General features: G+C 42.1%; 1 protein-coding gene across 1 annotated transcript in view; it reads left to right on the top strand.

Moving 5' to 3' along the window:
- Positions 1–435: 435 nt before the first annotated feature.
- DGAT2L6 (diacylglycerol O-acyltransferase 2 like 6) overlaps positions 436–14865 on the top strand; it is a 23325-nt gene continuing 8895 nt past the window's right edge. Inside the window, exon 1 of the mRNA XM_039253353.1 lies at positions 436–565. Within this exon, the coding sequence (XP_039109284.1) occupies positions 481–565 (85 nt within the window). The 5' untranslated portion in view covers positions 436–480. The remainder of the gene's footprint in view (positions 566–14865) is intronic.

Raw genomic sequence — 14865 nt, 5'->3', positions numbered from 1 at the left:
TTTAGATATCTGTGCAGAAAAAGGCTCAAGTTGACAAGGTGGCTCTCAGCAGAAGACAAGAGGAGCCCAAGAGCAGCCACTAGGGTGGAAACAAGTAGAGTCATCGGGTCCTCTTTCTTAAGCAGGGAAGTAGGTTGCTTTTCAGAGGTCTAGGCCATTCTCTTTTCCTGCACACATCTAGCAGGGACCTCCCCATACACAGCAAGAACCAGCCCAAGGCCGTATCTGCTTTATTGCAATGAAGCCACAAGGACAAAAGATATATACTAGGGAGATTAGATAGGATGAGCTGAAACCTCATGTGTGTGTAGGAAGCTGGGGCGGGACAGAGAACAGGGAAGACTGGAGGAAAGGTTAGGTCAAACCTAAAACTTTCAGCAGCTAAAGCGACTCAGTGGTAAGAGATTAGAGCAAAGCACCTGTAATCAGCTCAGCTTTAGAGGTGCTGGCCTTCTGTTGTGGCTTCTTGCCACAACAGCCATGGCCTTCCTTTCCCAGCTGGATCTTCACGAATGCCTCCAAACCCTGTCTGTTTTGCAGTGGCTCCCTGTCTACATAATTCTAGGTAAGTGAACGCCAGGGGTTGGAGAACAATGGGAACAGGCCAAGAAAGAGGGCAAGAATCCCCAGACGAGGAAGGCTCCACAGAGATCACTGGGCTGGTCCCCCACTCTGGGAAGGACCATTGCTTCTCACCCAGAGAAACGGATGCTGTTGATCAAGCATGGAATCATTAGATTTCTCTCTTTCCCACTGAAGGCAAGAAAGCCATGAGCGAGCCTTTCGTTGTTCTGGTTTAAAGAGCACCACGGCCTTCCCAGGACTCCCCCCTCTTTTTTTCCTTTAATGTCAAGATTTTATTTAAATTCCAGTTAGTTAACGTATAGTGTAATAGTACTTTCAGGAGTACAATGGGGCGATTCATCACTCACATACGTCAGTGCTCACGCCAACAAGTATCCTCCTTTTTTTTTGTTTTTTAATGTTTTTTATTTATTGCCGAGAGAGAGAGAGAGAGAGAGAGAGAGAGCGAGCGTGAGCAGGGGAGGGTCAGAGAGAGAGGGAGACACAGAATCTGAAACAGGCTCCAGGCTCTGAGCTAGCTGTCAGCACAGAGCCCGACGCGGGGCTCAAACCCACAAACCGTGAGATCATGACGGGAGCCAAAGTGGACGCTCAACCTACTGAGCCACCCAGGCGCCCCAACAAGTACCCTCCTTAATGCCCACCACCCATTTTACCCGTTCCCCTGCGCACCCCCTCTGACTTGCAGAAAAGAGTCATATTCAGGGATGGGGGCAAAGGTGGTGATGGGTAGCAGAGTTGGTGTTGCTAGGTAGGCATAAGGCGCTTTTCTAGTCTAAAACTCTGGCGAGAAAATTCTGGAAAATCTGGGAGCTGCCTGAGTGACTCATTAGACAGAACTCTAATAAAGGGCCAGCTGTGCAGTGGACTCACAGCATGGCAATTATCAGTGCTGGGCAAATGGCTTGAGAGCACTAAGCTTTCCCCAGCCAGAAACTAGGACTTCATGGGCAACCAATTCCAGGGCCAAGCACGGAAACTGGATGGGAAGAAATGTCATCCTGAAGGTAGCCAATTCCAATCTATGGGAGACTATATGATCCCTTAGAACAGAGGGTCTTAACCAAAGACCTATGGACCTAGTATTTGGGGTGGGGGTGGACAACTTAAGTTTGCATAGCAAAAATTACCTTTATATTCACTAACTTTGAATTGAAATAATGACTGTAGGCAAAAAGCCACAGAAACATTAGCAGTGAATTTGTCAGTAAGAGATATCACAGATTTGCGTTTCACATGCCAGTTGTTGCAGGCATTTCGAAGTCGCATTTATGCTCATGGCTACTTCAAAATTCCAGTCGTTATTGGAACTGCCATTAGGTCTGGTTATTTGATGCATAAACTAAGAAGTCCATGTTACTGTGACACACTTTTGGTGATGTTTCGAGAGCTGTGTTTTAATATATTGCATTTCCTTTGTAAATCTGTATATTTTATTTTGTGCATTTACAATATTATTCAGAGAAGTGGTCCCTAGGCTTCACCAAACTGCCAAAGGGGTCTGTGACTGCCGAAGATGATGACTTATTGAGCCCTCATTGAAATCAAATCATAGTGAGCACTTAGTCCATCAATGGCCTGACTCTAGCTGTATTAAGGGGGAGGGAGGGATTTTTCTGTAAATTTGCTTCTAGTCTTTCATTTTTTCTGTTTTCCTTTGTGTTTATCTTAACGTCCTCAAACAGAGCCCTTTGACAAGTTGCAGGCCTCAGTAAGGAAAGTGAGGGGGCACAGGAATGTCCTAAAAAGCTGGATATAGCAGTGGCAGCCACCATTTCAAGTCTGAATCCTAGAAAGAATGGGAAAGTCTGGGGACTAGAGAGCAGGGAAAACAGGTCAAGAGAGGTAGAGAGGCACCTGGGTGGCTCAGTCAGTTAGTTAAGTGTCCAACTTTGGCTCGGGTCATGATCTCACTGTGCGTTGAGTTCAAGCCCCGAGTTGGGCTCTGTGCTGACAGCTCAGAGCCTGGAGCTGCTTCGGATTCTGTGTCTCCTCTCCCTCTGCCCCTCTCCCTCTCACACTCTGTCTCTCTCTCTCTCAAAGATAAATAAACATTTAAAACAAGTTTTTTAAAAAGAGAGAGCAAGAGGTGTGTTAAGTTCTTCCTTTTTGGTGTGGGGTCTGTGCCACCCCAGAAAGCCTTTGTGTGGTATTCAAACACAAATGCCCGGACTAGTCTGACTCTCCTAGGGAGCTCTCCTCAAGAAAATGTTTTCATTTTTCTCCCAGAAGATGATTCGTTTTTAAGGATTTTCTTCTCTCCTCCTTTCTTCCTCTCAAAGGACACTGTCTGTGGACAGGGATCGTGTAGAGGCATATCCAACACTGAAAATGTAAGGGCCCAGAGGTGAGGGTTAGTCTCCTAGTAATGCCCACCCCCCCATCTTACCAGCTTCCACTTCTGGACGGGCTGGAGGTGTGGAGAGGGGATGTTATGGACAAATGATGGCACTTATGTGTCTTAAGTGAAGACACTAATAATAAGTGTGAGTATTTTCTTTCACCTGCATTTTTAAAAGATTTCTTTTTAATTGTGGTAAAATACATATAACATCAAACCAACCCTTTCGATTATATTTCAGTGTACATTTCACAGCATTAAACACATTCAATGTTGTGCAACCATCACCACCGTCCACCTCCAGAGCTCTTTTCCTCTTCCCAAACTGAAGTCTGTGCCCATTAAACAAGAACTCACTACTTTCCCCTCCCCCCAGCCCCCCCCGCAACCGCTCTTCTACTTTCTCTCTCTGTGAATTTGACTCCTCTGGGTACCTCATATAAGTGGAATCATACACTATTTGTCCTTTTGCGACTGGCTTATTTAATGTAATATAATATTTTAAAAAGTTTCTTTATTCATTTTAAGAGACAAAGAGAGCAAACACGAACAGGGAGGGGTAGAGAGAGAATCTCAAGCAGGCTCAGCGCCTCCAGCGCAGAGCCCTACGCGGCCTGAACCTGCAAACTGTGAGATCATGACCTGAGCCAAAATCAAGAGTCGGATGCTTAGCTGACTGAGCCACCCAGGTGCCCCTGTCTTAACTTCTTTTAAACTAATTATTTTTATCATTCCATTTGCCTTCCTCTACTAGTTTAGATGTCTCTGTCGTTTTAGTGATTGTGCTAGAAATCACAACATGAATCCTGGGCCTTGGAGCATCTATAACAATGTAAGATGCCCACAGAGGTGCCCAAGACATTAAAATCTGTTCAATAGTTATAGAGCAAATACTAATTACAAGGTGGTGATGGTCCTTGTCAAGACTACCGTGGATCAAGCACCAATTCCTTACTATCTAGCAACAAAGATAAAGCAATTATTAGTTCCACCATTGTACACAGTTTATGCATCAGTGCTGCACACATACACAAGTCACTGCAATATAAAACAGACTATAGTAAGCGAAAGAAAGAGTCACAATGAAGTGATATTAGGGTTTCGGAGAAAAATTATTGCACCAAGTTGAGGGATCAGGAAAAGCAGGAAACAGAAACAGTGAAACATGATGAATAGGATGTGGGTTCTGGAGTTTGTCAAACTTGGATAGCAATTAGCTGTGTGACTTCCAACAAGTATTGGGACCCCGCTTAGCCTCATCATCCCCACCTTTCAGCTTGGTCTACAGTAAATACTCCATATAGAATAGCGTCCATCCTCCCTCCCTCCCTTCCTTCCTTCCTTCTTAATTTCCTTCTTTTTTCTTTCACTCACCTGCTTTCCTTCATTCCTCTGTCTTGCTCAGAGCCTCCCTCAGTGTCTCTCCACTTTTCCAAATGATGTTCAGAATCATGGCTGATTACTGAGCATCCCTGAAAGTAATGGGAGTGGAAATAGGGGGAAAGAGGGAAAAAAAGGCAGAGGAACAAGAAAGAGGGAAGAAGGGAGAAGAGAGGAATGAAAAGACAGTTTGGGGGAGATGTGAAATACAAATAATTGTGACCCTTAGAATTAGGCAGTGGCCCTGAGAGGCCCTCTGAGGGCCCACTTCCACTAGAGGATGGCTCTTTATCTGTCTCTTCTGCACGTGTGTCACCCTTTATCTAAATAAACTGTTGCAATATCCTCTTTCCTGGCCCTCTACCCTCTATCCACCCTCTCCAATCTATTCCACCGCTTGCTCCCAGTACAGTCTTTTGAAAACATATTTGATTATAGTTCTCTCCTGCTCAAAAATAGTCAGTGATTTCCCACTGCCTACTCGGTGATGTACAAATGTGTTAGCCTGGGCATTCAAGGCCCTCCTCCACTCTCTGACTCTAACCTTTTACGAGCTCATCCCCTTACGCTTCCCCTATATGAAGCTTGCTCTCCAAGCAGTCTATTCGCAGAACACACATAAAGGGTACTCTCCCACTCCTTCACCTCTGCTCTGACTGTTCTCTCCACTGGAAAGATGCTCTGATCCCTCTCCTTGGACTAATAATCATGGACAACCTGTCCTTTGAGATATTGCTCAATTTACATCTTCTCTGCAAATTTTCTAGACACCCCAAGACTGTATCACCTGTGAAAGTCCAAAGCACTTTGTAAAAATATGTTAGGTAGCAGCCTTTGGATCCTTTGCCCCTTCTATCCAATAATCCCCATGAGAATAGGAGCCATATCTTTTCATGGTTATATTTCTCACAAGACCAGGCCTGACACTAAATTGACACTAAATTCTAAATTCCCCCTCAATAGAGACCATTAAGCCCATCTCTTTTCCTTTTTCCTCTCTCCTGATCATCTTTTTTTTTTTGGGGGGGGGAGGGGGGAGGGTAAGACTGCCCTCTTTCTCTGGCTTCTGATACTATGTAAAATAGAGCATAGTTTTAGGAGTCAGATAGACCAGGTCTGCCACTCTTGCTATGGGACCTTGTGCAAGTATGTCAATGTTATTTTTTCTTAAACTTTATCTATTTGAGAGAGAGAGAGAGAGAGCAGGGGAGGGGCATAGAGAGAGAGAGACAGAGAGAGAGAGAGAGAGAGAGAGAGAGAGAATCCTAAGCAGGCTCTGCACTATCAGGGCAAAGCCTGATGCAGGGCTTGATTTCACAAGCTGTGAGATCATGACCTGAGCCAAAATTGAGGGTTGAATACTTAACTAACTGAGCCATCCAGGCACCCCCATAAATATTATTTTTATGTGATCTTCACAAGTAAGTCATTCACTCTCCACAACTATAGAAACAGATCATAGTATCTGCCTCTAAAGACCATTCTGAAGATCAAAGAGCCAAAAAAAATCCTCAATAGATGTTCATTTTCTTCCTTTCTGTAAATAGAAATTGACATTACTTCAAGTCCAACCACTCCACCTCATAAGACACTGCCAACCTTGCCATTTAATCAACAGAGGAATGCCAACCACTTCTGAGACAGGCACCCTAGGTTCTGATTTCATTGCACCTTCAGGAAGAATAGTCAGTAACTAGATCCTAGAAAATTAGGCAAATAGGGACTTTACTACATTCCCAGCAGTCCCAGAGGATCCTTCAAGGCATTATTCATTTACCCTACATCTGATCAACTGTCAGTCTGAAAATTCTACCTCCATAGTATCTTTCAAATTGGTTTGACCAATAGTAATCTACTTCCTGTTTCCATTGTCTCTCATTTAAACTACTGCATCTTGGGGCACCTGAGTGGCTCAGTCAGTTGAGTGTCTGACTCTTGATTTCCATTCAGGTCATGATCTCAGTTCGTGGGATCAAGTCCCACACTGGGGTCTCTGCTGACAGTACAGAGCCTGCTTGGGATTCTCTCTCCCTCTCTTTGTGCCCCTTTCCTGCTCTCTGTCTTTCACTCTTTCTCTCTCACACTGTCTCTCAAATATAAATAAATAAACACTTAAAAGTATATTACTGCATCTCTTAGCTGATGCTTACAGTTTCACTTGCTACTACAGTTGTCCCAAATTATCTTCTGATACACAGATATGATCATGCTGTTCCTCTGCTTAATAACCTTCACTGGCTTCATATTTCCTCTAGCATCAAATCGAATCTCCCCAACTTCCCTCACAGTTCCATCTCCTATTCCATGACTTCCAAGGCTCCCTGTACTTTTGCAGGTTATGGTGTTATGGGCTTTGGACTCCTCCATCTACAGGTCTTTGTTCAAGTTCTTTCTCATTCATGGAAGGCCCTTCCTCCACTAATCTCTCTGTCCAAATCCTACTCTTTCTACAAAATTCAACTTAAACCTTAGCCTCCACAAGAAGCCTTTCTAGGTTCACCAGTAGTAAGAAATGGTCTTCTGTTTGGGTTCGCATGGAATAACATTTGACTATATAGTTCTCATCCTCTGGAATCTATCCATTGTTTATGGTATCAGTCTTCTCCACTAGAGTGTGAGTTCCTGGAAGGCATGAACTTTCTTTGCTATAGGTGTTAATATGAGGTAACACACACAAAGTGTCTAAAGTAGCTCTTGGCACATAGTAAAGACTCCACAAATGCTACCTACTTTTTTCCTAAAGCTTGAAACCTTTCTTCTCCCAAAGCTTCACCACTCCGAGCATCACATTTTTCATATATAAAATAGGGATAATAAAATTATCTACTTGCCACATTTATGATAGAATTAAATGAGATAATGTACATTAAGTCCTGAACAGAGTGCTTATTAAAAATAAATGCTCGAGGCATATCAGCGGGTCAGCAAGTTAAGCATCTGACTCTTGATTTCAGCTCAGGTCATGATCTCACAGCTCATGAGTTCAAGCCCCACATCAGGCCCTGTGCTGAGAGCATGGAGCCTGCTTAGGATTGCTTAGGATTTTCCCTCTCTCTCTCTCTCCCTCTGTCTCTCTGTCTCTCTCTCTCTCTCTCTCTCTCAAAATAAATCAATAAGCTTTAAAAAATTATAAAACAAAAGAAGCTTAGTGCCTAATAGGGAGAGGGCTAGACATATGAGGTACTAACTACACAAGCAGCAGAATGAAACAGGGCCAAACAGAAGCATAAGTAACATGCTGTGGCTGTGTGGAGGAGGGAACCCTTCATTCTGAGCAGAAAATCACCAAAAGTATCATCAAGGGGGTATCATTTGAGCTAATCCTTGAAGGCTGAGAGAACTTTGATAGGCAGAAAGTTGAAGAGAGGGTAGCCAGAATAAAGGAATGGAACCACCGAAGGCATGGAGATGGGAATGGGGAGTAGACTAAGGTGGTTGAACCTCTTTTTCCCATATTTCAGCCATTTGCATCCCACCTTCTGGTTTTTTCTACAGTTGAGTACCACCTATGCTATTACAAATTAACATTTTTCCAAATTGACTCATTGCTGTTACCTAAATTAGCGTATTATTACAGATATTTAGATCACTACCATAAATTCACTTTTTATTCATTATATATTAAAGTGATTTTCCATCCATACACCACCTCAGATCATCTAGTGTACCTACAGTGGTATGAAGACAATGCTTTGAGAAATACTGGGCTAGAGCATAAGCAGTATGAGTGCGGTAGTGAGAGATGAGGTTAGGAAGGTGTTTGGAGTTAGTCCATGGAGGGCCTTACATGTCAGGATAACAGTTTACACTTTTTTTCTGCCAGCAGTGGGAAAATATTGAGGTTTCAGAGGGAAAAAAACATTATGACTGTGCTTTAAAAAAAAAATCCGGCAATAGCATTGGAAATGGACCAGAGGGGAAGAGACAGGCAGGCGAAAAGAGCTGACTACAGATTGCAGTCCAAACCAGAGGAGATCAAGCCTTCAACCATAGCAGTAGCAATGGACATAGAGGCAGGAGAATGAATGGGAAAGAGATTTTTTTTGGAAAGGGAAAGAAGTCAAAGATAGCTCCAAAACGCTGAAACTGTGACATTTATCTTGAGGCCTAAAAGATAAATAGGAACTAGCCAGAAAAGAACTGAAGAAAGATTCTTCCAGGTAAAAGGTACAACATGCACCGAAGCCCAGAGGCTAGAGAGCAGAAGGAACTGAAGGAACTGACAGAACAGCATGGTGGAATGCAGAGGACAAGGGGGTGGCCTGGGGCTCCACTACAGAGTGACTCTGAAACCCGGATTACAAGACTGGACTTCACCCTAAAAGTCATAGGAAGCCATGTTAGATGTTGAATTATTAAATTACTATTTACTCCCACACGTTCTTATATTTACACCATTTGGTGAAGAAACTGTCTTTTTCTCATTGTATATTCTTGACTCTTTTGTCGTAAGTTAACTAATCGTATATGTGTGGGTTTATTTCTGAACTCTCTATTCTATTCCATGATCTATGTGGGTTTTTTTTTTTTTTACTGTTTACTTATTTTTGAGAGAGAGAGAGAGAGAGAGAGAGAGAGAGAGAACGAGCTGGAGAGGAGCAGAGACAGAAGGAGACACAGAATCCGAAGTGGGCTCCAGACTCTGAGCTATCAGCACAGATATGGGGCTCGAACCCCCAACAACGAGATCATGACATGAGCCAAAGTTGGACGCAACCTACTGAGCCACCAGGAACCCCTGATCTATGTATTTTTATGCCAATACCATAATGTCTTGGTTACTATAGCTCTGTAGTATAGTCTGAAATCAGGAGTATGATACCTCCAGCTTTATTCTACCTTCTCGAGATTGCTTTAGCTATTCAAGATTTTTGGCAGTTCCACACAAATTTTAGAATTATTCTAATTCTGTGAAAAATGTCATTGGGATTTGATAGAGATTGCATTGAATTTTTAGATTGCTTAAGATGGTATGGACATTTTAATGATGTTAATTCTTCCAGTCCATGAACACAGACCATCTTTCCATATATTTGTGTCTTCTTCAAATTCCTTTATCAATGTCTTGTAGTTTTCAGCATACAGGTCTTGGGTAAATTTATTCCTAGGTATTTTTTTTGTGTGCAGTTGTAAATTGGATTGTCTTCTTACACTCTCTTTGTGATGGTTTGTTATTAGTGTATAAAAATGCAGTAGATTTCTGTAAATAGATTTTGTTTCCTGCAACTTTACTGAATTCATTTGTTAGTTCTAACAGTTTTTTGTGGTCCTTAGGATTTTCTGTATATAGTATCATGTGGTCTACAAATAGTGAGTGTTTTACTTCTGCCTTTCTGATTTGGATACCTTTCATTTCCTTTTTTTTTTTTTTTTTGTCTAATTGCTGTTAAAGTGGTGAGAATGGGCATCTTTGTCTTGTTCCTGATCTTGGCAGAAAAGCCTTCAGCTTTTCACTTATGAGTATGATGTTAGCTGTGGGTTTGTCATATATGGCCTTTATTATATTGAGGTACATTCCCTCATGAGTTGTTTTTTTTTTTTTTAAGTTACATTTTTTTTTAAATATTTTTATTTATTTCTAGGAGAGACAGAGACAGCGTGAGCAGGGGAGGGTCAGAGAGAGAGGGAGTCACAGACTGAAACAGGCTCCAGGCTCTGAGCTGGCAGTCAGCACAGAGCCCGGCGCGGGGCTCGAACCCACGAACCGCGAGATCATGACCCAAGCGAAAGTCGGACGCCCAACCGACTAAGCCACCCAGGCGCCCCTCCCTCATGAGTTTTTATCATACATGAATGTTGGATTTTGTCAGATACTTTTTCTAGATCTATTGAGATAATAATGTTATTTTTATCCTTCATTTTTATTAATGTGGTGTATCATGTTGTTTGATTAGTGGATGCTGAACTATCCTTGCATCTCTGAAATAAATCCCACTTGATCATAGTATATGATCCTTTTAAATATATTATTGAATTTGATTTACTAATATTTCATTGAGGATTTTTATGTTTTGTTCATTAGGGATATTGGCCTGTAATTTTGGCCTGTAATTTTTTACATTTTCTTTTTTTCTTTTAGTGTGTGTGTGTGTGTGTGTGTGTGTGTGTGTGTGTGTGTGTGTGTGTTGTTCTTGCCTGCTTTGGGTATCAGGTTACTTCTGGCCTCATGAGTTTGGAAGTGTTTCCACCTTTTCAGTTTTTTGGAAGAGTTTGAGAAGGACAGGTATTAAATCTTTTGTGAACCTTTGGTAGAATTCACCAGGGAAGCCATCTGATCCTGGACGTTTGTTTGTGGGGGATTTTTAATCACCAATTGGTCTATAAAGATTTTCTAGTTCTTCATATTCAATCTTAGAAGATTATATGCTCCTAGGAATTTATCCACTTCTTCTAGGTTTCCAATTTGCTGGCATAATAATTGTTTAAAATTTTTTTAATGTTTATTATTTTAAAGACAGAGACAGAGACAAAGAAGAGAGAGACAGAGTGTGAACAAGAAAGGGACAGAGAGGGAGGGAGACACAGAATCCGAGGCAGGCTCCAGGCTCCTAGCTGTCAACACAGAGCCTGATCCGGGGCTCTAACTCACAAACCGCAAAATCATGACCTGAGCTGAAGTCCGACGCTTAACTGACTGAGCCACCCAGGCGCCCCAGTGGCACGATAATTGTTAAAGTAGTCTCTTAAAGGGGCGTCTGGGTGGCTTAGTCGGTTAAGCGTCTGACTTTCGCTTAGGTCATGATCTCGCGGTGCGTGGGTTCGAGCCCCGCGTCGGGCTCTGTGCTGACTGCCAGCTCAGAGCCTGGAGCCTGTTTCAGTCTGTGACTCCCTCTCTCTCTGACCCTCCCCTGCTCACGCTGTCTCTCTCTCTCTCTCCTAGAAATAAATAAAACATAAAAAAAAAAAAATTTAAAAAAAAAACAAACTGCTTTTGCTTCTTCCCAGAACTTTTGGACCATTGTATTTCCATTTTAATTTGTCTCCAGGTATTTTTAATTTCTCTTTTTATTTCATTGACCCATTGGTTGTTCAGTAGCGTGTTGTTTAGCTTCCACATCCTGGGATGTTTCCAGTTTTCTTCTTGGAGTTGATTTCTACTTTCATACTCTCGTGATTGAGGGGAATTGCTTGATATCTCAATCTTTTTCAATTTACTGATACTTGTTTTGTGACCTAATATGATCCATCCTGGAGAATGTTTCATGTGCACTTGAAAAGAAAGCGTATTATGCTGCTTTAGGAAGCAATGTTCTGTATATTTCTATTAAGTCCATCTGGTCTCATGTGTCATTTAAGGCTGGTGTTTCCTTATTGCTTATCTGTCTGGATAGTCTATCCATGATGTAAGTGAGGTATGAAGCTCCCCTACTATTATTTTATTGCTTGCTGTCCATTTCTCCATTCAGGTTTGTTAATATTTGCTTTACATATTTATGTGCTTTATGTTGGGTGCGTAAATATTTACAAATATTATATCCTCCTGTTAGATTGACCCCTTTATCATTAAGTAATGTCCTTCGTTTTTGAAGTCTTTGTTTTGAGGGCTCTTTTTTGACATTTTATTTTATGTTTATTAAAGTACAATTGACACACAATGTTACATTAGTTTCAGGTACGCAACATAGTTATTCAGCAACTCTATAGTTATGCTATACTCGTCACAAGTGTAGCTACCATCTGTAACCATACACACTATTACAATACCAGGGACTATATTCCATACGCTGTACCTTTCATTCCCATGACTTACTCATACCATGATTCAAAGCTGGTACTTCCCATTCCCCTTCACATTTTGTCCATCCCCCTTCATAGATATCAGTTTGTTCTCTATATTTATGGGTATGTTTCTGCTTTTGTGGTTTTTTTTCCATTTCGTTTTGAACACATCTTAAAAACTTTGTATTTTTAGCCCCCCCCCCGAGTTCTTTTTTCTAGTAAACTCTACCCCCAATGTGGTGTCTCCCTGTCCATGTTCCCTGGGGGTGCCTCTGTAGCCTCTGGATGTGAGGCAAACCTGAAGCTTGCCCTTCAGGCTGAAACTCGAGGACAAGAAACTAAAACTTTTTCACATGAAGACTGAGGGGTTTGTTTCAGTCTGTTGTTTGTGCAGTACCCTGTGGGTGGTAGCCTGCCAAGGACTATCTCTCCAATTTTTTTTGGACTCATGGGGCCCAGAAATGCAATGCCCCCCTGGCCACCTGGGCCACGTGCTCAGGGGGTGTCCTTTGTTTGGGCTGCATGTGCTTGCTGACTGTGGCTCAGTGGGCCATACTGTGCACATGAGGGTGGGGCACTTGGCCAGCCCAGCTGCAGTTCATGGGGGGAGGGCACTCCCAGTGGAGCTAGAGGTAGAGGTAGGGTTTGTAAAAGTCATGTGCCACTGCCAACACCAACAGAGCAGAAGAAGAACTCAAAAACGACACCCACCAGTGCCTCCATCCTTGGAGAGCATCCCAACAGGTGTCTGCTTCTTCAGCAGATGATCTTAGATTAACAAATGAGTCTTCTCCAAATATGGTCCAGGCTCCTTTCAAACTGTTGCTTTCGTGCTAGGTCCCAGGGTAAGCAGGTCTGTGTGCAAGCCTTTTCAAGAGTAAATCCTCCATTTCCTATGGCCCTATGGTTCTCCTGGAAGTAAAACCCACTGATAATTTTAAGACCAGATGCTTTAGGGTCTCATCTCTCTGGTGCAGTTCCCAAGGGTTGGGAGGCCAGAAATGGGGCACAACTCCCTCACTCCTCAGGGACGAGCTCCAGATTGTGGGTTGCTGTTCCTGAGATGGGCATTTCTTGCTAGACTGTGTCTCCACCTCTCCTACCCATTTCAGTATGGCCCTTTTATCCTTTGTCTTGGAAGCCCTGTTCAGGTAGCCTTCAGGTCCTTTTCAGAGGAAATCATTCCTTATGTAGCTGTAGAGATGTTATGTTTGTGGGAGAAGGTGAGTTCAAGATCTCTCTATTGCGCCCTCCTATGGCCAGTTGATCTTTAACAAAGATTCAAAAGCAATTCAATGGAAGAAGGGTAGTGTTTTAAGCAAATGATGCTGGAACACTTGGATATCCATATGTAGTAAATGAACCCTGATCAAAACCTCACATCTTAGGGGCACTTGAGTGGCTCAGTCAGTTAAGCATCCTACTTCAGCTCAGGTCATGATCTCACAGTTCGTGGGTTCAGGCCCCTTGTCAGGCTCTGTGCTGACAGCTCAGAGCCTGGAGTCTGCTTTGGATTCTGTGTCTCCCTCTCTCTCTGCCCATCTCCTGCTCATTTTCTCTTTCTCTCTCTCTCTCCCTCCCTCTCTCTCTCTCACACACACTCTCTCTCTCTTTTTCTCTCCCTCAGAAATGAACAAACATTGTTTTTTAAAACCTCACATCTTACTAAAAAAATAATTCAAAGTGGATCAGAGACATAAATGTAAAACACAAAACTGTAAAACGTTTAGTAAAAAACCTTAGAAAGAAGCCTCATTAAAAAAAATAAAGAAAAAGAAAACCTTCATGACATGAAGTGAGGTAAAAAGTTCTTAGATTTTATGTCAAAAGCACAATATGGAAAGGGGGGAAATGATAAATTTGACTTCATCAAAATTAAAAGCTTTTTCTCTAAGAAAGAGCCTATTAAGAGAATGAAAAGGTAAACACATACTGGGAGAAAATGTTTGCAAATCACATATCCAACAAATAACTTGTATCCAGAATATATAAAGAACTATTAAAATTCACCAGTTAAAAAAAACTCACTTGAAAAGTGGACCAAAGTGAAATGAACAGATACCTCACTGAAGAGGATATACAGAAAGCAAAATAACCACATGGAAAGCTGTTAAGCATCATTAAGTATTTGGGAAATGCGAATTAGAATTGTGAGGAGATACCACACTACACATCGATTAGAATGGCTTGGCCATCTTCAATACAAACTAAATTAGGAGCCTACCTAATGTGAATCTCTTCCTTGATAATCCACACAACGTCTCCCTTGAACACAGACAGGATGTTGGAAGCATCTCCTGGTCTGGCAGGATTCTCCTCAAAGGACGTTATGGTCTCCTGAGGTGCCACACGTGCAGTTCAACTAGATTCCACAAGGAGGGTGGTGTTTATCAAGGTATGGCTCTGGGTTAGAGTACTGTTAGGATTTGTGAATAACTGAAAGAGATCAGATATAAGGTACACCATTAATTCACCCATGCTTTTTAAATAACACCACATTTATTTTTTTTTTCAAAGACATAAAGAACTTTATTTCACTACCAGAGTTCTGCTTTTCCAATTTAAAGTTTGCCAAATGTTTTTTTTTTTACTTTTATTTTTTTATTTATTTTTTTTTTTACAAATAGTTTATTGTCAAATTAGTTTCCACATAACACTCAGTGCTCATCCCCAAAGTGCCCTCCTCCATGCCCCTCCCCCCCTCCCCCCCACATCCATCAGTCCTCAGTTTTTGTCAGCATTCAAGAGTCTCTCATGGTTTGCCTCTCTCCCTTTCCCCCACCATGTCCGCCCTTCTTCTCCCCCTTGTTCCTCCGTCAAGTTCCTCCTAATCCTCCTAT

The sequence above is a fragment of the Hyaena hyaena genome, unplaced genomic scaffold (genome assembly GCF_003009895.1).
Source record: "Hyaena hyaena isolate Hyena2069 unplaced genomic scaffold, ASM300989v1 scaffold_451, whole genome shotgun sequence".
Taxonomy (NCBI): Eukaryota; Metazoa; Chordata; class Mammalia; order Carnivora; family Hyaenidae; genus Hyaena; species Hyaena hyaena.
Note: the sequence above shows the minus strand (reverse complement) of the source record. Positions and strands in the feature narration are given on the sequence as shown.